Genomic DNA, 25,243 nt, shown 5'->3' with positions numbered 1-25,243 from the left:
AAAGAAGGAAGAGCGCAGCATAGGGAAAACAGAGAGGAATCTTTAAATATTAAATGTGAACAGCAAAAAACAGGGGGGATCATACAGGCTGCAAACCATGTCTGCAACATAATCTGGAGGGAAGTCAAAGCACTCAAGCACATAATAGCTTCTTGCAAGCGGCCATGAGATCCCTCCTGCAATATGCAAACTGTGATGAAATCGCCTCTGAAACACAGAGATCTGCGGTGCACAATGCGTTCAGCCTATTGGCTGGCAATATATCAACCTTTCACACTCATTAAAATTAAATAAACAAAGAAAATAGCACTCACACAACACATATATAGATAGATGCAGAGAAGAAACAAGAGGAGACAAGCAGATTGTAATGAAACAATTCCACAATAAATGGAACCAACAATGGGACTGCTAAGAGAGGACTCACCTGCTCCAATGGCGTTGCTCTCTCGCTGGCTGAGTTTTGTTTGCCAATGGGGTAGAAGGGGCACAGGGTCACCTCCGTGATACAGCCAGCTAGGATAAGGCACTATAGGTGCAGGTTGTGCTCTCTTGGGGCCCATTCACACCAACGCACCATAAGAGACGGGGATGCTGTGAATGCACCCTTAAAGATCCTTATTGGATAATACTGCTAATAACAGGAGCGCTGGTTTGATGTCCTGAAGATTTATTGCACCTGAACATTGCAACCACTGAACGTTTATGGCCTAAAATGTGCATTATATACAGTACACTATTTTTATATTGCAATTTTCCCAATGAATGGTTCTACATACACAGAATTTATGCACACTTATAAAAGTACATCTTAGATAACATGGAAAACTATAGGAAACAACTAGACAAGTGATGAATATTGTGTACAATATGGAGATTATTAGTAATAAACTCCCCTATATCAGCTTTGTAAATTCAGTAACTTACTCCCGAAAATCTAACTTTATGTGATCGTGATTTGTGACCTGAATCCCAACAATATTACTATTTACCGTTATAAAATGTATTCTCTTCTAATGGAGGCTGAGCAACTTCAAAGCATAACTTTGGGCAATTTACAATTTTCATACGTAATCCCCTAGAAACTAATACTCACCCCATCTGATGTCCCTTGTAGTACATTTTTTTTAATTCCACTGTAAGCCCCCCCCCCCTTTGGACTGACGCCCACAAGGTCATACTTTTCACTAATCTAACCATTGGGAATACTCCAACCTTTCCAAATTAAACTAAAGTTTTTTTATTGAAGCTGTGCGTCTAAGTCTGGGTACACACATGCAATAATTGCTGTTGGAAAGAATCTTTCACAATTCTTCCGACAACATAAAACTGCACAACGCATGAGCGAGCTCTGTACATACAGCACCATTCTGCTCTATAGAGAGGGGAGAACAACAGAGTCGCACCCCACTGTGCTCTCTCCTCTTCAATTTTATTACGATCATTTGCTGTCCGTGGATTAGCCGGGACAGACGACAAGCGCTGTACACAAGCCAGACTCTCGTCCGATAATGTCCTCACTGATATCGGACAAGAATCATCTGACGTGTGTACGTAACCTTAGCTTTGCAAATCTCAGCGTCTTGTCTTATCATTTTATTGCTGACTGGGTCATTTAAAGTAGAAAATACACAATGTGAATTACACACAGTATGGGGTGTTCTGAAAAGACTGCAGCAGTTGGTGCTATAACTCCCAAGTTTTTCAGTTCCCAATATTTTACTTTCCTAAACCTGATGTAAAACTACAATAAAGAGCTCCCTGCATGGAAGTCATAGATTAAATCTCTGTCCTCATGTGTGACCCATAGTGAGTGGGCGGCAAGAAAGCCTTGTGATCCCATACAACCGAATGTGATCCCATATACCCGGGTGTGATCCCATATACCCGGGTGTGATCCCATACACCCGGATGTGATCCCATACACCCAGATGTGATCCCATACACCCGAATGTGAGCGCATACACCCGGGTGTGTCCGGTTCTGCAGAGGTTTGTCTTTCGTACTGCACAGATTGGTGATGCATGGGGCATGGTGGGCCAGTATTCTGTGTTCTCTGCAGAGAGACCATTGTTGTACATATTATATTAATTAAATTAATTTAATTATTTTAGAGACAAGATCACCTTGTAACTCTGGAGGAAGCCTGGTAAAAAAAAAAAAAGTCTGCTCTCTTCTCGCCACCATGTACCAGAATGAATGAACAAGATCAGGTTTTCTATATATGCTGTTCACAGCTTTTGATTTTTAAGATACTTAACTGCACATTGTTATACATCAGAGAATTAACACAAATACCCCTCAAGTGATAAACAAAAGTTTGCCACTTTGCTGGGGTTTGTTCTGCATTCTCCAATAATAATAATAATAATAATAATGAAATATATACAAGGATATGGGCTGCTCTCTCATTCCCTACCTGGCTAACCAAAGCTCGCTCAGAGAATCAGACTTTCATAATTGGATACCTGCGATTTCCACAGATTGTATGACAATTCTTTGGTCTGTGTAGCGGAAGTGATTACGGAGGATAACGGTGAGTTAAAACCAACCAATCAGATTGATTTATACAAGGAAAGAGCTGCAGGATCCTGCAGTTTGTTAACATGCATAGCTGTAGGATATGAACATACATATGCAATAATGTGCCTTCTGGTATCTCTACCAACTCAGTCCTGCAGGGCCGCAATATTTGTTGCAATCGAATAAATCAAATGATTGCCCATGTCTACTAAAGGTGGCCCTTCAGTGCTGGAGTTGAGCAGCCCTGTGACAGATTTGGAAACGTTCCGAAGATTCAGGTTGACCCACAGATTCAATCGTTAATCATTAATATGCTCAGCAGCTACAAGTGGAAATCTATGATCTCTAGTGGTACAAATCAAAAAAGTACAATTTCATTGATTGCGCTCTTACCAAATCCTGCAAACTTCAAAAAGGTAAAATCACAGATTATTGGTATTTCAGACACATCAATACAAACAGATTTCGTCCTCATGCCCACACACCACATGCTCTACTCCCATAGCAGACAGACAAGCGCCCAGTCTGTACCCGGCACACACCCACAACATGCCCATTACTTGCGGTTAGTGGTGGTTACTCAGTGCACTAATCTACGTTAGAAGTTTTGGCGTGAGAGCGGCGTGAGCTTTGCAGTCTAGTAACGCTATTGTCCAATCTACACCCAGAGCCCAACTAACAGCTTCAGTTTTCTAAAGGTCAGGAATGATAAATGGAAGAATGGATGCCAAAAACCCAGCAAATCATCCTCCATGTTGTTAAGTCACATCTGTACAGGCTCCTAAGGCATTGCCATGGCCTGGTTTATATATCAGTGTTCTCCCCGGACCCTTTTAGCTGGGCGCACTGCCCAGCACTTTTCAGCAACAACCCAGCTGTTTCCTGAGTTGGGTCACAATACAGGGGCTGCCACCCACCTACAATTTCTTCCCACTGGTCTGGGTTGAACACTGTATATGTGTATATATAAAATATAATAAAACCTGTACAGGCAGAAGTGGAAATAACAGGTAAATATAATATGCACAAGGTAGATTTATATCATTTTGTACCTGGTAATAGTAGATTTGTTGCAAAAGTGGTGCTGCCCTTTATTTAGGATTTTATAAACCAATTATTGGTTTGATTGGTTGATGATTTGTATACAAATGGTTTATTTAGATCCACTTCTGCATGAAGGAAGTATTTGTGCAATACTGCAATGTACTCACAACAACTAATCTTCTAGCTTTTGGTGCTCAATACTCATCACTACATCTGGGAAGCCCGGAAGGACCCTAGCTGGAGAAGCCGCATGGAGTATGTTACTAGATATCGTCTGGCCTGAATAAAGTCAGCTGTTAGTTGGAAACTCTGCACCTACATCCTATTGAGCGGAGGGGGGAGACATACATGGTAGGGGTGAGAGGGAAGCGCAAAAGCAGTGACCATTCTAGCAGAGCTACTGGGCCCTCACCGAGTTTGTCTGAGGATGTGATAATGTCAGCTGGCACACAGGAATCCAGATCTGCATCCAAAATGCCAAGTGGGTCAAGCTGGGCAACATGGTGCCCACGAATCTATAGAGAGGAGAGGTGCCATAGGAAAGGAGGGCAAGGACAAGGACAGGGCAAGGACAACAGGTAGGTTAGGGAAGAATGGAGAAAAACAAAGCAGAAAATAGGGAGAACCGGAGGGTAGAAGGAAAGAAGTGGCACCACGTAAAATAAACACAAAAAAACAGGGAGGAAAAAAAGGAGGAAAAGCAGAGAAGAAAAAAAAAAAGTTACAAATTTAGTATATAAATCCTCACCGACATTCTTAGGACCGACAATTACTGGAGCGCCATCAAAATTAACAGTGTTAATTCCGAGGGGGTCAAGTTTTGCAACGTTGTGACCCCTTACCTGGAAGCAATGACACAAATTGGTTAATGACACCGCCCCACCCCCTCCCTACAAAATGAAACTGGGCAAATAAAAAGGAATTTCCTGATAATAATGAAACCATTGGCAGTATAAACCTCCTGTACTTACGTGTCTATAAAATTAATGGGTCAGAAGTGATTTGGTTTCAGTTTTTGGTAGATCCCTGGGGGTTTAAACAGTCACATTGGACCATGAAACACCTAAAGTATTTATGTTCTCATAGAAATCATGGCCCTGGCAAAGCATTCAGCTGCTTTTCTTTTTAGACCAGACCATTATTCCAGGACTGAGATGACACCATCGTGTATATATTGATCCCTATGGCAGCCTCCCATCATGTGATTTGCTTCGAGGTTAAATGGTCAAAAGCCTGATCATTAGGGGGGAGGAGACTGGGGAAATGCTTCCTCCTACATGCAGCAGGCAGATGACATCACAGCACAGGCAAAGTGATTGAAAATTAACAACGACCTTTTACTGCTAGGCTCCTATACTAAGGCTGGGTACACACGTGGAATTGTTGTCGGAAAGCTCTGCACTCTCCCCCTTCACTTTCATTATGATCATCCCTCATCTGTGGATCCGCCAGGACGAGCGCTGTACACACGCCAGATTCATGTCCGATATCACCCCCGAGACGATTATCAGACAAGAATCATGTGACGTGTGAACGTAGCCTAAGGATCAAATGAGGACATTAAAATCCCTGATATGTGAACGTCATCTCTCACAATATTCATAACATATGTATAACACTTGCATGGTCTCATCTTACCGCTAAGGAAGCCATTAATGTGAAACGTGTCGGGCTATAAGACCAATAATTTAAGGACTTACATAAAAATCATGCTTAAGAATCGTTCATATATTTCATTGATAGGAATCCTCTCATTTGTAGTAAGACCTTTCAGCCTCATGAGGTGAATGAGGGTTAAGGTCACATGTTTATGTAAAACATTTTGTGTGAATGGTATTTCTATTTGGGGGAATCTGTAATAGGAAATAGGACACATAGAAATGGGGACAGGGTCCACCTAAAACAACTGTATTTCTCTGTTCTGTTATTTTGCATTATATTGTAAATTATATTGAAATACAGAATTGTTTTGTGCTACTAATGGCAGTCCACTTAGGGGCGGACAATATCTAGCTAAAAGCTAAACCAGGGCATCTTAGCACCAAACTTTATACCCTTCTTTTTTTTACTGCTGGGTACTGACTTCCAAAAATGCTCTCTATATTAGCAGGTCCGGAAATTATTCAGGCAAACTTGAGAGGTCCATATTAACTAGAATCTCCCCTTGTTCAGAGCCCTGGTCCGTATAATACATTTATATGAGCAAAGGTAGCTGATGTGAGATTTATTTAGCCAGAATCAACCAAAAACTGAAACAATTTGGAAAATCAATCTTGTAAAAAAAATCATTTTAAACACACTATTTTAGTATATTTCAGACAACCATTGAATCTACCTTCTCTGTGCTGTCTCTTTCCTTGTGCTATGATTATAGGACTGGGCCAACAAAACATTGTGCTGTTCTTGTTAGTGAAGAAACAAGGAATCTGTTTTATACAACAGATTCAATGCCAGCAGCAAGAAATAAGGATCTTGCAAGTCAGTCATGTAATCACTGGAGATCGCAAACTGCTGGAAGAGGGAAGCCCCCGTGTGAACCTTCCTATGACCTGCCCATCCCTTATAACATCTGAAGGATGATGCAGAGATATAGCCGATGCCTTACTAGTTTTCATGGAGACTCAGTTTTTTTTAAACTAAAGTAATTGAGCAGCACAGCGTGTGGAATAGACCTGATTTATTAAAGCTCTGCAAGGCTGGAGAGAATACACTTTCATCAGTGAAGCTGGCTGATCCAGCAAACCTAAAATGGATCTGGTTCAGGATTCAAAACATTTGCTAGCAAATAGCAACTGACTTTGAAGAAATCTATTCCAGGTTTGCTGGATCACCCAGTTTCACAGATGAAAGTGTATCCTCTCCAGCCTTGCAGAGCTTTAATATGTCAGGCCCACTGTGTGGAGCACAATGTGTGCAAGCCCTTTTTAGCTGGGTGCACCACCTGGCACTTTATGGGTGGTTTTGGTCACCTACCTACAGGTTCTTCCAACGCAGCTAAAAACATTTCTAGGTTGTACACTGTATGTGCGATTCATATAGGACAAAGGTAAGGAGTTATCATTTACATTACTCTTATGGTAAGGAAACATTTGGGGGTGACCTCTGAAGTCACATGATTATCCCAAATATATGTAACAAATTTCATGTCTGCAAGAGCCATGATGGAGCTGGAGACGTACCTGGTAAGCACGGATGAGGGACTGCACAGCCAGGTGATCTTCCACTAGCTTTTCGATATTTGGTTGACCCTTAACTAATGATTGTGCCTGGGTCAGTGCAGACAGGTCGGTACCAAGTGGTGGGGGGCTCTGGTAAGCGGTTCCAGGTTCAGCACCGGCATTGGCATTCCGGAAGAAGATGTCCCAAGACTGCAAAAAAACAAAAAGCACAGACAAGAGTAAGTCAGCATAAGAAAGATGGGGGGCACAGGACAGGAACAAATAATCACCTAATCAATAAAACAAAGACATGTAAACGTCCTGGTGTAGATTAGTCCATGGGAATTTCAAATATGGGCTTTTAAAGCCTCAGATTAAACGCTGGGGAACACGTTTTTGTAGACTAAGCCTAAATGTAGTAAAAGATCTAAAAGTGAATAAAAGAAAACCTTGAAAAATGTCAGCTGATGGATCAATGTAAAATATTGGAATGTGAAGGATTTGTTGTATTGAGCACTCAGCCAATGTGCTTTCATAAGTATAAGTGTATATAAGTTGTATGAGCGGCTGAATGATTTTCTGTGTTTTTGCTCTGGGTGAATTCACAAATCATGGGCTTCCCATACGCGGGGATTTCATGCGGTCATACAGCGTAGGAATGTACAATACAAAGTGTCCCGGGGGCCCATACACTGGAAGTTAGATGTTTGCTGGCAAAGACTTTCATTTTCTATATTAGCAATAAAGGAAATCCCATCATCTGCTGGGTCAGGAGATATTATTGGGCGAATATTCTATCAGTTTCATATTTCCCTGATGACTGGCCCCGAAACATCGGTTTCCCAGAAATCTTTGGTTTTTGTGCAAATATTAGAGATTATATCCGGGCAACGAAAATATCAGTTCCAAGGTTTGTTACCTCAATTACCTGCACGAGTGCATTCCGGTATCAAACCCAAAGTAGGGTTTGGGCTACCTATAAATTATTATTATTTTCTATATAAGTTTTCAATTTATTATTTGTCAATGTTTATATAAGAAAGCTTTCTACAAGTGTTTTGACATCCCTAATCCCACTACTGACATATTATAGCAATCCCATTGACATTTATTATTATATATCATTAATAAATACATATATACAATTATTGCCTTTTTTCACAAAACTGTAGGGTGTCCTTGTCATGGCACATTTTACTGCAATGTAATGCTATGGCAATCTTCATTTTGTATCAGCTATATAAACAGCGAGCTACAACAAAGTATTTGCAGTGCCTTAGGGCAGTTTTGAGCTGATTAAATTAAAGAATTTTGAGGGTGCAATCACACCAACAGTCATTGGCTACTTTGCAATTTGTCCTATGAGTATATAATGTCCTATGGATATATAATATGTCCTGTGGGTTTATATTATGTCCTGTGGGTATATATTATGTCCTGTGGGTTTATATTATGTCCTGTGGGTATATACTATGTCCTGTGGGTATAAAAAATGTCCTATGGGTATATAATATAGTAGGGGGAGAACGACAGTGGGCAGGGGGATGGGAGGGGGGCTTGTAGGTTTGAGCAGCTTTGGCTGGGACAATGCTGGTTATGTTCTAATAGAATTATTGGCTGAAGTGAATGAGGAGTGAATGAGGAGATCCTTTATACCGCCTGCTGTCACCGGATATATTGGGTCTCTCTCATTTCTGTCTTTTCAGCAGGAAGAGTTTAGACTTTTGCCCAGGCATTTCTTTGCGGGCGAGCAAGTCAGCAAATTACAATTTCCTGTTGTTTTTGGGAACGTAAAGTTCTAGAATATCTGAAGTCGCCTCCCAAAGTCATCTAATAAAAGCAAAACAAATGACAAAACAACTCCACCCGAGATGGCTTTGTATTGCTACAGAAAACCTGAAGAACATCGCTGGCATCTCAATTCCTTGCCGTGGGGCTTCCCCTGTACTGTAAGGGTTAAATGGTCATTTATGCCTGGGGAAGGGGAGGGGGATCTATAGATCTACGTAGATTCCCCCATCCACAGGATCATTTCACAGCCTCATTCATAGGCTGCGGCCGGAGGAACCGGCATCACCACCCCTATATTGAAGAGCCAATATTTCAGCATTGTAATTGGAGAGTACAGAGAGTCCGTCCACACCCCAGAGGTCAGAGGGGCTGCACTGGCCACTGGAGGCACTAGAGATACAGCAGGAAAAGTCCCCCCTCACCTGACCCCTAGGCATAAACCAGCATTTACCCCATACAGTTAAGGGGTATTTTTTGGCAAATCAAAAGTTGTTCATCTCTAAAGCAACTTTCAGGATGGAATGTAAATAAATTACAGGCGCAGCAAAACATATTACGTGACGAGTCCAACAATTTGTTTTCTTATTTAGAAGTCACAATGTGGAAAAACCTGAAAAACCTGGCCAGCATACCACTGATTGGGAGCTGTGCTCTGTTCAGGAAAGCAGAAGTCTCTCTGCAGAGGGTATATATTCACCCTACCAGAAGTCTTGCAGATTTTAGAGCAATAAGTCTGACTTAGCAGGGGAGCATCTCTGTACAGAGACCACTGCTTCCAGGGCCAGGCTCCTTCTGTGCAGCTGCTGGTGGTACATGCGGCGGTCACATATTGGAACATATAAGTCAGACTGAACTCCTTCCTTCTACATTGGATTACAAAGCAAACAATCTCACTGCAGGCTTTTGTTTTTCCTTTTAGCTGTTGTGTAGCAACCCAACAAGAAGTCATATCAAGGGGTTCTTTACACTGTAGTCTACTCTCATTGCATGAAATTGCACACCCTTGTGTTCGCTCCAGATGGGACTCTGATTGGTAAATGTGATCACATGCTCACACAGCCAATCAGCGTGCAACGAGTCTGCAAGTGTCCCTGAGGAATTTAATACCATGTTATCCACATTTAGATATTTTAATGAAATACTGCAAATGGCATCACAAGCCTGACATGTTGTATTATTACTAATAACAATCCATGTTAATCCTATTCAGGCCTAATTAACCATTTCCTTCCCATTACACCCCCCCCTTCCCAGGCACAGCTGCAGCTGCCATAGATGTGAATGCTGCGTGTGCTGAGCTTTGGGGGTTGCAGCATTATCGTCTATGGGTAGAGACATTTCTATAGGATATTCTCATGCCATCAGCTTTCTAAACTATTTCTCACTTCAATACATTTTCCATACAGATTGCAGCCTGCACAGGTCAGAAGGTATTTGTGGTGCACCCCGTACATTACACTGCAGTTATTCCTGAAAACGAACTGTTCAGTAACTGCAAGAAAAGTAAATATCAGACATGTTTGGGGATCTTAGGGCTTCCATTATCCACATGTTGGCTCAGGAACCTTCTGACAGCCGGTCCATCCAGATTACAATGTGACATTAAAGAGCAGAGGGCGAGTAAAGCCAAACTCCCTCCGCCAAGTGCGGACTATTTTAAGAATCCTGGTTAAGTCACGAGAAAGCGAAGGGGAGGATCTGAGGGGTGAAACCTTCAGACGTAATAGGAATGTAATTACAGTCAGTGTAATCAGAGTCATTACATTATATATTAACCAGATAATTCCCAGGGAGCAAGCACAACATTATTATTATTAAACAGGATTTATATAGCGCCAACATATTACGCAGCGCTGTACATTAGATAGGGGTTGCAAATGACAGACAGTGACACAGGAAGAGGAGAGGACCCTGCCCCGAAGAGCTTACAATCTAGTAGGTGGGGGAAGTATCACACAATAGGAGGGGGATATGGAAAGGAGGGCAGAAGTGACGGTTTCAAAAGACAGAAGAAGCCGGGTAGGCAAATTTGAAAAAATGGGTTTTGAGGGCTCTTTTGAATGAGCAGAAAGTAGGAGCAAGCCGGATAGGACGAGGAGACCATTCCAGACAACACAACATACATGTGACGGGGCAGCACATATAAAGGGTTACACAACCACTTCCACTTCTATTGTGACTCTGCGTGGGGTTGCCAAGTGACACCAACACACTGGGGACACGATGTCCTTGCCGAAACCATGCTGCTTGTGATTTCCTGTTCCTTCTCCCCACCCAACTTTCCATGACTGCAGCCAACCCACCAATAGAATCTCAATGACAATTTACAGAAGGACAACACCTGAAGATACACCTGTTATAGGGAATGTAAATGTCAATGTGCTGCAGGCTGATCTATCCATCCTTCCCAACTACCTACCCACCTATCTGCCCCAAACACAGACTTCCCACCTATCTGCCCCAAACACAGCCTTCCCACCTACCTACCCACCTATCTGCCCCATACACAGCCTTCCCCCTCCTATTGTATGATACTTTTCCCTCCTCTTAGATTGTAAGCTCTTCGGGGCAGGGTCCTCTCCTCCTCCTGTGTCACTGTCTGTATCTGTCTGTCATTTACAACCCCTATTTAATGTACAGTGCTGCGTAAAATGTTGGCTCCATATAAATCCTGTTTATTAATATTATCATTAATAACAATTTGAGCACCGGTATCCAAATAATATTATTCAATGCCTTTTTGTATTTTGATCCTGCCAGAAAAGCCAGGTCTCCTCTGTGACCTACTGCGCAATTCCATTGAATGGAGAAAAGGTAAAAGACTGCGTTCTGCAGTCCTAACACTTTCTGTCCCATTGTGACAACACTTCTACTCATTGCAAAATGTTTAGTAACAGTTGTCACCCTAGAACAGGAAGTGTGTTACTGGCAGGATCAGAAGAGGAAACAGACACAGAGACTGATACAATGCACAGTGCTTTCATGTCTTATCTATGGGGGGTGATGAATCTTCCTGAATAGAACACAAGAATACTCAGCATTATCCATACCAAGAGGATACTCAGTCACACGTATGCACACTATAGCAAACACATGTGCCGAGGTCATGTGACCGTCACTCCATGCGACAACGTCACAGATAACGCAATACCTGCAGGCAATGAACGTAGGAACACAAACAGCAGCCGACCTGCGTGTGACCTTCAGACACTGACATCCAATAGATACAAAGTATGAATTCCCATTACAAACTGATACATTGTTTCTTTAGTTAAGGCTGGTGGGCGGAGTTATGCAAATAATCTCTTTAATTTTATTGAACAGGATTTTTATAGCACCAACATATTACGCAGCGCTGTACATTAAATTACCCAGCAGTCAGCTGTGCTCCCAGATTTCTGGTTTCTGATATTGAAGTCCAATTGATTGCTGCAGCTGCTTCTCAACCCGTTAATACAAAAAACACAGAGCCGGAGTGATTTCCTAAAATGTCTTCCACTGCAAAGATTCACCCACCAAGGTGCAGCATGGACACCCTGACGGGACAGAACCGAACCAAACAGCACTCACAATGGATTTTGGGGTGATTAGGAGTTGATTGGGGGGGGGGGGGGGGCTGCAACAACTGAATAAGTAAATGGTTAACAGCTGCATGTTACAACTAATGACCCAACCCTGGTGAAAGTGGCTTTCCCTGCTCAGACTGGATCTCTGCCAGCTGCCGATGACGTGCTATTTATTCCAGCAAGAACCGGCCTGTACACAGCGACTTCTAACCCTCTGTGCTGATCCCGCCAGCAGGAAGGCAGCCATCACTGGGTGGCCAATGGAGAAGCAGAATGTTCAGAACCATGAGCAAAATTACTACACCACCGGGGACGCGCTCAGCCAATCAGCATGCAGCTCTGTTCCAGAAACCTGAAAATAAAGATCTGCATGCAATGCTCCTCTAACTTTAAAGCTGAGCTTTAATCCTCTACTTTGCCTTCCGCCCTCATTAACATAGTGATGAAATCTTTAACCTGTTTATCTTATCTTGGAACCTGGGATATCATCACTGGGCCCCACTGGGATGTCATGCCTTGGGGATGAGCCAGGGGCATTCAGGCTTTTGATGTCCTCCAACCAGGAGATGACATTGGCTTTCCCTGATTTGCTGCACCCAACTACAATGGCCAGCTATGTGGTCTCCATACACCGCCAATCCACAAAAATTGCTGCAGGAAGTCTTGCCTGTATCTTCCTCCACTTTTCCTGTGTAATCAATTCACCGACTTGCAAATGACCAGAGAATAAAATTCACTGGAATCACTCAGCTTTACCCTATGAACTCCTCCAAGACTTCTCAGGTCTGGTCTCATTAAAGATGAACTCCGAGATAACCAAACATGGGAGCCATGATCACTAGTTGCAGTGCTTTGTGTATTGTTTTCAAATCTGTGCAATCCAGAATAAAAACCTTTCCAGGAACTTCTTGTAATACAGACTGGTCTCTGCTACTCTCTCCTCCTATTCACTGGTCCTAAATCTGTGGTGGGTGAATCTGCTTGGTCCCTCCCTCAGCTTCACTCTGCATAGCCCAACGATAAGATCACTTCTACCTTTACATGGTAATAACTGAATCATTTGGTGCACACAAAGTAGATTTATGTTTTCGGCTATTGGGGAATACATTTAAATGTTCAATTAGCCCCTTCAAATTAGTCCCAATCTTTTCAGAACATCATTCCCATCTAACTCAACCATTTATTACTAAGAAAGCAATGGCCTGAGCAAGCCAAGGTCATTATTACCAACCGCCTATATTGTTCCCCCCGGCTGGTATGTAAACCCCATTACTATTGCAATATATTGACTGTTACTATTGTCAAATAATGAATATTTCCCCCTGGCCCCTTTTAGCTGGGCGTACCACCCCGCACTTTTCAGTAACCACCCGGCTGTTTTTGATTATTGTTACTGAAGTTACTGAAAAGTTGGGTCACAATACAGAGGCTGCCATCCGCCTACAGCTTCTTCCGCCAAGCTTAAAAATTTTTTACGGGGGAATACTGCAATATATATATTTTCTTTACAAAAGATAATTAGAAAAAATTATAATTTAGAAAGAAATAAAGTCTGCAGCCACACTGACATTACCAGGTCTCAGCTTGTTTTTACCAGTTCCCTACATTCCTATAGACGATAGCAGGAACATTGTAGATAAAGCCGGTATGACTCCACATGTCGCACTGCACAATGGCAACCTTTGCCTTTAGAAGATTATGTTCCCAATGAACAGCCAGGGACGGCCAATACCTTATATTTGCCCTCTGAAAGGTCATGGAACACCGTGTGTCATCAGGCAGGCCCGAGACATGGAAAATGTCAGGCCACCTCTACTTGGAAATACTAATTACCTCTAGGAATCGGTTCAGGGATAGGGCTGACGCAGCACTTGTGATCATAAACAAAGACAACTCTGCAACCCTTACCCCCCCACCCCACCCAAAAAGAAAAAAGCAAAGATTAACACTGGAGAATGTCTTCCTAGGAATGGTGTTCAGGCACTGACCTACAACTATCCTGTGCAGCTTTCCACATTAACAAATTGCAGCATTTCAATATTGAGCTGAGCACGGTGGCTCAGTGGTTAGCACTCCGGCCTATCCCAGGTTGGAATCTAAGCCAGGACTCTATCTGCATGGAGTTTGCAGGTTCTCCCTGTGTTTGTGTGGGTTTCCTCCGGTTTCTTCTCACATTCTAAAAACATGCAGTTAGGTTAACTGGCTTCCCCCCAAAATTGACCTTAGACTGTGATAATGACATATGACTATGGGGGGACATTAGATTGTGAGCTCCTTTGAGGGACAGCTAGTCACATGACTATGGACTTTGTACAGCGCTATGTAATATGTCGGCACTATAAAAATACTGTGATTATAAGGAGCTATGAAAGACTCTATGGTAGATTAATTTGTTCAGAGTTGCTGTTTGCAGCAGTTGGTTATCTATTCAACCCCCTATCAGAACAAATGGCTCTACCAGTGCAATGCAACGACAATGCGATTGGTGGCAGCTGTATTAAAGTTGTGACCACAGTGCCCCGTTCCTGTGTGAATCCTTATACATACATATTTGCCGTGTTCAACCCAGGCATTTTCTTTAAGCCGAGTGGATTGAAAATGTAGGTGGACGGCAGTCTCAGTATTATGACCCAAGTCATCATTAACCACCCTAAAAGAGCCAGGTGGTTACTGAAGATTGCCGGGTGGTGCGCCTGGCTAAAACACTGCATTTGCATGTGTAAATAGGTGATAATAATGAAGCGTATATCCATCATAAAAAGAGCCCCTTTACCGATGCACCCCCTGCCGCCCCAATGATTTAACATGTGTAGTGATCTCCCGTCTTATTTAACTGGGTGTACCACCTGGGACTTTTCTGTAAGCACCCGGCTGTTTTTGGGTGGTTACTGAAGGGTTGGCTCACATACCAGGGCTGCCACCCACCTTGCCTAATGTCTGGGTTGAACACTGATGTTACAGCACAACGATGGGCAAATAGTCATAAAAGGGTTCATTTCAGAAACCAACTTTAGTTTTTGGAAAGAAAAGTGGAGGCATTCCCACAGCAACAGAGACGATATTTGCTACTGCAGGCAGCACCTCCACTTTTCCTTCCCCGCTTTAGAATCACACCATTATTGATCTTGTTCCAGCGGCATGAACAGGGATCTTATCTGGTATGAAATATCTCTGCAGCAATGCCATAGACATGCCATAGGCCTGGTGCTTTCCTGCTGTTCCTATTCACCACCAGCCACACATAAGGTTATTAGCATGAGAGGTTATAACACAAGGAGTTCCTAAAGGATTTTGACCAGAAGGATGAAATCCTATAAACCCCCGATGACCATGGCATGACCACACTGATCCATAAATGATATCCAGAGCTTCTGCTGCGTCTGTATCCATTAGGAATTCTTCAATGCAGAAAATAAGCCAAACAAAAGCATATTAATAGCCTCTTCCTCCAGGGTCCAATCTTTAGGCATTCATCACGAGTGCTTTCCTTTCACCAGGAAATTGCTGATTCTACGAGTAGAGTAGTGACCCCTCGGGTTCCCTGCTTACCTTATGCACACTCTTGGGGTTCTCCAGCCATGCATAATACATTTCCTCCACATAGTTAGAACTAGTCCCATTGAGAAAAGGCTCTGAGGTGACAGGTGTGCTGAGACACCTGATTTGCTGAAACGTCCTTGGGGTCACAGGCTTTCTGTGTGAAAGTGACCGTACAGTCTGAGAGGCCGTTAAAGGCCTAAGCTTAGCAGCACAAGTCCTTAAATGAAACATGTTTCTGTCCTTGTGGGAGACCGATTACCAGAACCTGGTAGGAAAAAAAAAAAAAGATAAATCTGTTAAAGAAATCAGCCAATAGAATCGCAGATCTCAACTGTGCGCTATGAGCATCATAAGGAGGAACAAAAGTCCTCATAATCATATCAGCCTATCAGTTCTACAGTGCTCAACCCAGAAATGTTTTAGGCTGGGTGGGAAGAAGCTGTAGGTGGGTGGCAGCCCCGGTATTGTGACCCAACTCTTCAGTAAACACCCAAAAATAGCGGGGTTATTGCTAAAATGTGCTGGGTGGTGCCCCCAGCAAAGAGGGACTGGGGGGATCACTATTTGCAGCCAGATTCGGGGGTGTCCATGTACCCCAGGCAAAGGAGCCTGCAAAATTTAGATGGCCTCCATGCCACCAAGGTTTATTTATAAGCAATTGGTATACAGTGAGTTCTTAAATCCCTAACATTCATCCTGCTGGATCCTGTACGGTCTTATACTGTTATTAGGTCATTGCTTTATATTGTTGGGCTTTACCTGGAAACCATTATATTGCGCCAACAGTGTGAACAGCACTTTTATTTTACAATAACAAACAATGAGTGCTGCAGCACAATCAGACAGAAAATACTATGAACAATATATGATAAAAGGTGCAAAGCCCATCATTTATATATCGCATGCTGATCAGATGCAGTTTGTAGGTGCTCCATTTTAATGAAGGCCGGGCTAATTTATATCTTTGAAAACAATGACTCAAACACTTTATTGGAAAGGTGTATAGCACCAAGCTGCCAATCTTCATATATTTGAGCCCAGACACATTCCTGAAACTCTCCCATTGCTTTTAAAAGGGGAAATATCAAATGAAGAAGCCATAGGGCCGGTAAAGGGCGGATTGGACATACTGTTTAGTAATAATAATTACTTTATTAATATAGCACCAACATATTATGCAGCGCTGTACAATAAATAAGGGTTGAAGACAAATGATAGACAGATACAGACAGTGACACAAGAGGAAGAGAGGACCCTGACCCAAAGAGCTTACAATCTAGGAGGTGGGGGAAGTATCACACAATAGGAGGGAATTAGAAACTTTTCAGGGATTTCTATCTTCTAGGTAACCATTACAGTCTTCAGTCTCCACCTGTTCTACCCACAGAGCAAAGTAGGGACGACCTGGCAAACGCCTATAATGTCAGGTTGGCATGAAAACTGGAATCTGTGGAAAGTTTTGGTCGGGCACTATAGCCCGGAATCAGCCTTGGCCAATGGTGTCTCAGTCACCTGATGATTACCTATTCTTTCTGGATCTGCAGACTGTCCTATACCATCCATGGGCATCATTATATTCTGCCATATTTATACGTTGGCATAAGCTCCTCTGCCATCTACAGTGCAGACTCTGGAGACCAAAGTCTATTCCAATGGGAATTTTTACATTTGGCTGTATTCATGCATTGTCGGTGTATTCCAACGTTCATTTTTTGTAATTGATAAAATCTGCAAGAAAACAATCTCCATGTTTACATGAGAAAGGCAAACATCAGCAGCTCTGCTTCTTTTGGAAACTCTGACCCGCTAATCCGGATTAAACGCATTCCAAATGTGGCTGCATTGCAAGGAATGAAGAACGCGATTCTCATCATTCCCCATTTACAGCAAAGAACAAAGCAGTCACTGGCCCTGATTTATTAAAGCTATCCAAGGCTGGAGAGGATACACTTTCATCAGTGAACCTGGGTGATCCAACAAACCTGGAAAGTACAACAGATTGGTGCGATGCCTAAATCTATAGTGAGTGCCAAAACTTCTGAAATAAAACTACAGCCTACTATGTCCAAGTTTTTAGTCCTGGATGGGGCATTTTAAATTGTACATGCTGATGTTCCCCCCAGCAAGGGAAGTTCCATAAGAAAAGCAGGATGCCATGGGCCCTTTGGTTTGGATAAAAGGGCCCCAAAGGGTAACTGCAAAAAAGCAGAATGCATCTGTTCATTTTCTTTTGGATGCAGGAAGCTTTATGCTATTCACGCTCGGTTTCTTGTGGCCTATTAAATCCTGTTTTGTTTTTTTTTGTAACTGATTGTATGGTATATCTTGCCTGTAATGTTTTTTTTACTCTGTTTGTGGTATATTGTCTTGCCTTCAATAAAAAGATAGTTTTTTTTTCTGCAGTGCACAGATACCCAGGAAAAAATCAGAGTATTCTACCCAGCGGGGTGGGAGGAAGCTGTAAGCAGGTGGCGGCCCTGTATTGTCACCCAACTTTTCAGTAACCACCCAAAAACAGCCGGGTGGTTACTGAAAAGTGCCGGGTGGGGCGTCCAGCTAAAAGGAGCCGGGGGGATCACTGACCCAGGGAATACCACACAGCGTGTGTGGGGATCTGCAGCAGCTGCTGGAAACCTCCACAGCTGTCACTAAAATCTCTCTTACAGGTGACACTCGCTTGTGTGCTCAGGCGAATAACTAAAAACAGCAAAAATAACACCAACATAGCCCGGGGAGGGCCCTGACTCTTCAGGAGTAACCTAAGCCAGAGGGGCCCTGGTGCACTACAAGTATCCTATGAGAATGGAACTTCATGTAATGTTTAAGAAGTTTCCCTGATCACCTGGAAAGGTATTTTAGGTGTCAATCAGTGCAAACCACTGCAAAGTCTCCAAATAAAGTGTAAGCTTTGCAGCCACAGATATTCTGCTCAGTCTGCATTCCTCTGCTGGAATTTTCCAATACTTTTTATATCTGACAATAATAAACCAGTTTTCTGGCACGTGTCATTATTTACACCTGGAACTCCATGGTCGGAGTTCCTATCCAGATTCTTTTAATAAATACATTCCAATATGACGGCACACTGCCGATCAGCCTGGAGAGTTCATACAATCTTTATAATAATGATCAATGAATGAGATCAGCACAGCAAAAATCACTAAATAAATTCATTAAGCACCAGGAGGGAAGTTTTGGGTGAAAGTTAGAGTTATTGGCAGTGCCCTGGAAGTGAAATATGGAGCCAATGTTGATCTTCCTTTAAACCTTTTACATCAGAGGGGCAGCCGTAACATTGTTCTTATTGTATTAGGCAGGTCCTTACATATATAGATTTCATCTGGACAGCTCTCCATACAACTTCTCTGTCACTTTGAAAGGCTGCTTCCCTTGCTAAATACTGATTGGACAGTGAAGGAACAGTTACATTTACAATACAATCTGTTTTAACCTCCGTGTGTGCACAATGCTATTAGTTTTAGTTATACCAGTTTTTCAAAGCCACCCCAAATCTCATACAAGAAATGTTAACATTCGGATCTATAAGTATCCCATTATGAGATCTTTTCTATGGGGAAGTGTTTGAAACCAGAAGCTTCAAATGAACTCGGTGACGTCTGCTCGGGCTGCTACAGGGAAGCTGGTGGTGACCTTCATGGAAAGACAGAGGCCTGAAGGACGCAGACCGGGCCGAGCGTACAACCCGCTACAGAAATATTCATGGAATGGGTTTGCAGAGCGCTATGGTATAACTCGGTGCTACTTGGATCAAGGTTAGAGATTTGAGATACATTGCCTTCTCATGGAGAACAAAAGGTTAAAGCCAACTATGGGGCAATACAGATTCTTATTTATTGCTTCTGTGAGCTATCCTGCTGTACCTCTTCACTATTTATTGGGAGAACTTCACCAGAATGTTTAATGTGAAATGTTATACTTATGATGTGAGTGGTGTGTTTTTATACTTAGGAATTTGTGTTTTTTTATTTGCCAAGTACCCTAAAATGAAATTGTATTATATTTTAGGTCTCCAATGAAGCAGAATCTGTTCCTGCGAAACGCGTCAAACTATACCAACTGAGAGCATTATGAAAAGGGTTCAATTGTTAATTATAAATTGTCTTTTATCTTTGTATAATAAATAATGTTTTTATATATAAATAATAGATTTTTTAATGCCTTAAATGTCCCGTTAGTTGTTCAGGGTTCTCCCCAGGCCCTTTTAGCAGGGCGCAGCACCCGGCACTTTTCAGCACCCACCCGGTTGTTTTTGGGTGGTTACTAAAAAGTTTGGTCACAATACAGGGGCTGCCACCCACCTACAATTTCTTCCCACCCGGCTTAAAATAACTTCTGGGTTAACCACTGGTTATTTGTAGTTGCATTATCTAATTTTAGTGGTGATATTGCCGGTTGGGGAAACAGGTTATTTGATGATTTCTCCTTTTCTACCAATTCCCAGAAGAGTTGTCAGGATTGTTCACGTTCAATCAAGATGGCCAAAAATTACCTTTAGAAAGTAAAGAGGAAAGATGGTGTGGGCCTGCGATGGACAGAAAATCGCCTCAGTGCTGATATTGTGTGAGAATCTGGCGTGTACAGCGCTCATTGTCCATCGTTCCAATGACCTCCAGGCGGATCCACGGATGAGAAACGATTGAGATGAATGTGAAGCGGAGAGAGCACAGCGGGGTGCCGCTCTGTCATTCCCCCCTCTCCATGTATGTACAGAACTCTTCGTTCATTTTTTCAGATATTTCATGATCCAACAACAATTATTGCAGCCTTAGCCTTAACCCAGCCTTAGAAGGAATCTAAGAAATGTTTTCAAACCAACTGAACAATGCTACATGATCAGAGCTATAAACCGGATAAAAATGTGAACAGCGACCACCTGTGCCACTCACTTTGCCTATTGTGTGAATGGTGACCGCAATGGGCTTTGCCAACAATCACAGTGAAGAATATCAGGAGAAACACAGAATAACCTGCGTCATCTCCTAAAAATGAATGAATGAGGTCAATCTGTCCTAATGCACGCTCAGACAAGCCGGTCTATTGAATCTATATCTGCCCTGACATAACGGCTCCATGCACAAGGTCTGAAGTCCTGAATCGGTCCCTGAATCTTTGCTTAGGATAATATCCTCCAGCAAATGGCCTTCATGGAGATTTTACACTAACCTAATCCAAGTCAGACCTGAATGACAACCTCCACTCATCACCAGAACTGGCTCACCTGGTAGTACAGGTAGCAATTAATGTAAATGTCTTCTGAAATTCCATCACAACTTGACCGCCCCATAATTACCCCAACCTTACTGATCACTAATTAACCTCCTGGCCTACCACAGAGAATGACAAGGGACAGTCAAAGCAAAAGTATTTTCTGGATAAAATTATCCCAGCAATGTACATAACAGCCAAACCCAATACCAGAGCACCTAATGATTGGGGGAACAAGGTGACATTTATTGCAGATTGCCCGGCACCGATCCATTGTCTTCCTCAGGAAGTAATAACGGAGCTTTGTGTCCCCCAGGTGCAACGTAGGACCACGGTTGTCACAATTTCCACCAATACACGGGAATATTCACCGGCAGAAACCAGACACCAGCACGCTAAATCATGAGCATTGGACCACTTTGTGTGACTGGGTCAGAACCCTCCTATGTACCAGGCACGGGTATGATTTTTTTATAGGTTAGTAAGGCAAATACATGGCAGTGCCAAGAAAGAAACTGCACCACCTTTACGCTAAAGCCTTTTCTATGTCCCATTCAGCACAAACTCCACTCCAAAGGGTTCCCGTGGTTTCCAGGACCAAGATGTACAATGCTCTGGATCAGACCCTACAGTCACATCTTCCCATAATGCCCCCTGCTGCTTCCCCTATCCAGCCTTCTACCCATAGTGCACCTGGCCATAATCACATGATCAGTGTTATTCACCTGTCAGTGGTTTTAATGTTTTAGCTGAATTGAAGCTTTCTATTCCTTGGTGGCCTCATTATCTTCCTTCTCTCATGAGCTCTTTTTTTTTTTTCACTTGGTGACCCCACCAGTAACACTTTCAGTCCCAGGGTGACAACACTTCCTGGACTGATACAGGAGCGGCACAGACACCTAGAAACATGTATTAGTACTACAGAACCCCCCCTTCAATACCATAACAGACTAAGCCGTTCTGCTGATAATGTGTACACTGCCTCTGATATCCAATCCGGTATTGTCAGCACTGATCACATGACACGTATATTGCCTTATTAATAAACCTTTGACCCAGTGAGACCAGCAGGCCAGGCCCAGGGATCGGTCATCGGGGTTTCTGTTTTTTGGCCTCCCTGACAGCTGCTATCAGGGACACAATGGACTCCTCGTCCTATGAATAGCTCTGCCCATTCCTGCGCACAACCGGCCTCACCTGGTGCTTTCTGCTTCAAATAAACCAAAGTGACCTTCAGATCACCTAAACGCCGCTCTGTGACACTGAAAGGTTCTGCAGACTCTACAAATGGCAGATTTATTCCTGAATGTAGCAATCAAAATGCCTGCCGAGCTGCGTTGTCACGTCCGATGTATTGGCCGAATATAATTCTGTGACCACCAATCTGCAGCACCAGTCAGCCGAAGAGCTTAAAGCTGAACTCCGAGGCCAGAAACACATTTGGATGTAATGGACGTATTCCTCAATAGCCACAAAAGATATAAATCCACTTGGGGCACAAAGAGCCTCAACAAGCTCAGATGTACTATAAAAAACCAACGATGTCATCAGCACACTGTACATGTGATGTGCAGAGCTGTGGGAGGGGCCAGCAGACCCCTCCCATTAGAGAATATGCAGAGAAAGACAGCAGGGGGCGGAGACAAGACCAGTCACTCTGCACAAGGACAGAGAGCAGCAGTGACCAGTCTATTACGGGAAGTTCCTGAACATCAGACCTGATGGTTAAAGATCCCAAGCCTACAGCCCCAATCATGCCAGGCTGGGCACAGGGCCGAGTGTTGCCCAATGACGTCTTTGCCAGCCATCAGGGCGGATGATTTGTTGACCTGGGAATAATCATGGATTGTCCTCAGGTGACATTATGCAGCATGAGGGACATCTCTTGTATTTATCATTCTGGATTCCAGCTTTCATTTATACTGAATGGAGCACAGGGGGTGATGGAGTCTCTTGCTAGGCTTTTATTGCCATCTGTGCCCCTGGATATCTCCTCAAATGAAGGAAAAACCTTCCTAGCAGAGTAAGGAAGGTTCAAGCATCTAATACCACCCCGTCTACGCCTTTCTGCCCCAGCCACCACTCACCTAACCCAGGGCCATTGCAGACTTACAGCTGACTGCAGAGTTCTACCGCAAGCTCACAAATGCTCCAATTAGACTGAATGGGGGCGGCTGGGAATCACTCTGTAGGGATTGTGGTACAGTCCGATAGTAACTGCCAAATCTGTCCGCATAGTCACATTCCGCACTACAACCCCTCCATCACATGACAAAGCAGTTACCAAGCTCCGCAGTAAGCAGAACGGGATTCTGGGAGCGCCATTAATGACAAGAAAGTGAAATGACTAAGAGGCCTCCACTGACCCCAAAAATACAGAACGTGGGGGGGGGCAGATAGAAAATCCCAACACCAGACAATCCCATGTCCTCGCTTTCCTTAACCGTGCGTGGAAGGGTTACCACATCTTTTTACCCCCAAACTACAGTTATATTGCCCCCTACACACCTGGTACAGGAGTGTGCCTGCGGCCTATCTGCCCTCCAATCCTCACCGGTAGTTGTAAACAATGATGTCACTTCCTGTCTAATAAGTTACTATAGCAAGCGCTAGAAAGGAGGCGGAGCTTTCAGAGGCAGGGAAGTGGCAGCGAATGGCTGAATTGCTGAAGCTCCTCCCTCACTAGCAGAATCCCACCCCCCGTAACCACTACTAACCTCCCTGCTAGTTACCAAGACATGAAATGCCCCAACTCTGCGGTGTTTACCATATTTGGGGGGTAAGTTCTGGGGCAGATTGGTGTGACAACTGGAGGCAAATCTAGAGCTGTAATATTGTATTACCTCTATGAACATATCAGGGTCCCCAGCCCCTACATGTCATACAACCACCCACAACTGTGCTGACATCTGCAGGTCATACAACAACTGCCCTGAGCCTGATACCCCCAAAGTGTATGTAGCTCGTCACAGGTGCCACACAAACACACAATGAATGGCGTCAAGAAAAAATGTCAGCAATTCCACTTATACTTTATTATTTCCACAGGGGAGAGATGGGGGACTCCATATTTCCTCTCCTTCTGTGACCCCCAGTTCTTCTCCATGTTTCTGTGTACTGTGACCCCCAATGCCCCTCCATGTCCGCCTGTACGGTGACCCCCAGTACCCCCTGATCCTGTAACAGTGACCCCCAGTCCCCCTCTATGTCCCCCTGTACGGTGACCCCCAGTCCCCCTTCATGTTTCCTTGTACAGTGACCCCCCCAGTCCTCTAAGTCCCCCTGTACAGTGACCACCCATCCTCCACCATGTTCCCCTGTACTGTGACCCCCAGTCCCCCTCCATGCTTCTCTGTACTGTGACCCCCAGTCCCCCTCTATGTTCCCCTGTATGGTGACCCTTAGTGCCCCTCTATGTTCCCCTGTACTGTGACCCCCAGTCCCCCTGTATGGTGACCCTTAGTCCCCCTCTATGTTTCCCTGTACGGTGACCCCCAGTCCCCATGTACGGTGACACCCAAGTCCCCCCTGATCCTGCGCACACTCCCCAGGAGGAGACCATGCGCGCACGAGCCCACCTAACTTGACCTCCTCGCAGATAGGACACACTATCCGAAATGCAGAGGCGCACGCCACGCCCACAGGGCTCCCCATTAGCCAACAGCTGACGCCCTAGTTTCCCTGCGGTTGTTAGGACCCTCGTGATTGGTTTCACGCCTGAATACCACCGGCGGGGAATTACACCGAGCCCGCCACCAGTAGCCCGGTCACTGTTGTCACATGACTACTACCTGCTGTCATATCAGCCTACACCGACCCCGGTCACCCCGCTACCGCCGCCCTCCACTCCAGGCCCATCTCACCTTGGCGTGCTGTACGCAGCCTTAGCAGTCCGCTCCGTCCGGCTCCCGCCTGACGACTGGCTGAGAGGGTTGGAGGGCGCGGCCACGGCTGTGAACACCACGCCTCACGCATCATTCCCCGCCTCCTGCAGTACTGCGTAAGAGCCACACCCCTTCCTGCTTTATCGGCTCTTATTCAATTCCAGGAAAACTTTATTAGTAGCATTGTTCTTGTACAAAGTTGAGGACAGAAGGACACAGAGGAGGCTTTCCCTATGTGGAGAGTGTGGGGTTTATTTTTTAAAATAACATTTTTAAGGGGAACTAACATGCCTGCAGATAAAAGCTGAGCATGCGTGTTTATAGGGACGTAAAGTCTTTTATATTGCAAGTAATTAGATTTTTATGGCATGGGAGACTTTTTATGTCTCTTCATAAAATCCTTTTACTGCCTGCTAGCGATATCTTGTGTGGGTTTAGCGGATCAATGTACAAAACCTCAAATCCACAGGGGTAACTAGTGCACGTCCGCTAGCAGAGCATTGCAACTCAT

General features: G+C 43.9%; 1 protein-coding gene across 2 annotated transcripts in view; it reads right to left on the bottom strand.

Moving 5' to 3' along the window:
• OGDH (oxoglutarate dehydrogenase) overlaps window positions 1-24,818 on the bottom strand; it is a 52,235-nt gene extending 27,417 nt beyond the window's left edge. Inside the window, exons 1-4 of one of the 2 annotated variants that reach the window (XM_072402917.1) lie at window positions 24,712-24,818; window positions 15,632-15,887; window positions 6,747-6,935; window positions 4,316-4,409 (exon numbers count right to left, since the gene is read on the bottom strand). In XM_072402917.1, coding sequence (XP_072259018.1) covers window positions 4,316-4,409; window positions 6,747-6,935; window positions 15,632-15,853 — 505 coding nt within the window. In that variant the 5' untranslated portion in view covers window positions 15,854-15,887; window positions 24,712-24,818. Of the gene's footprint in view, window positions 1-3,979; window positions 4,083-4,315; window positions 4,410-6,746; window positions 6,936-15,631; window positions 15,888-24,711 lie in introns of both variants that reach the window. The other variant, XM_072402916.1, reaches the window with a different exon arrangement.
• Between the last annotated feature and the right edge of the window lie 425 nt (window positions 24,819-25,243).

This window comes from Pyxicephalus adspersus, chromosome 2 (genome assembly GCF_032062135.1).
Source record: "Pyxicephalus adspersus chromosome 2, UCB_Pads_2.0, whole genome shotgun sequence".
NCBI classification, from domain to species: Eukaryota; Metazoa; Chordata; class Amphibia; order Anura; family Pyxicephalidae; genus Pyxicephalus; species Pyxicephalus adspersus.
The sequence above is the reverse complement of the archived record's forward strand: the minus strand, read 5'-3'. Positions and strand labels throughout refer to the sequence as shown.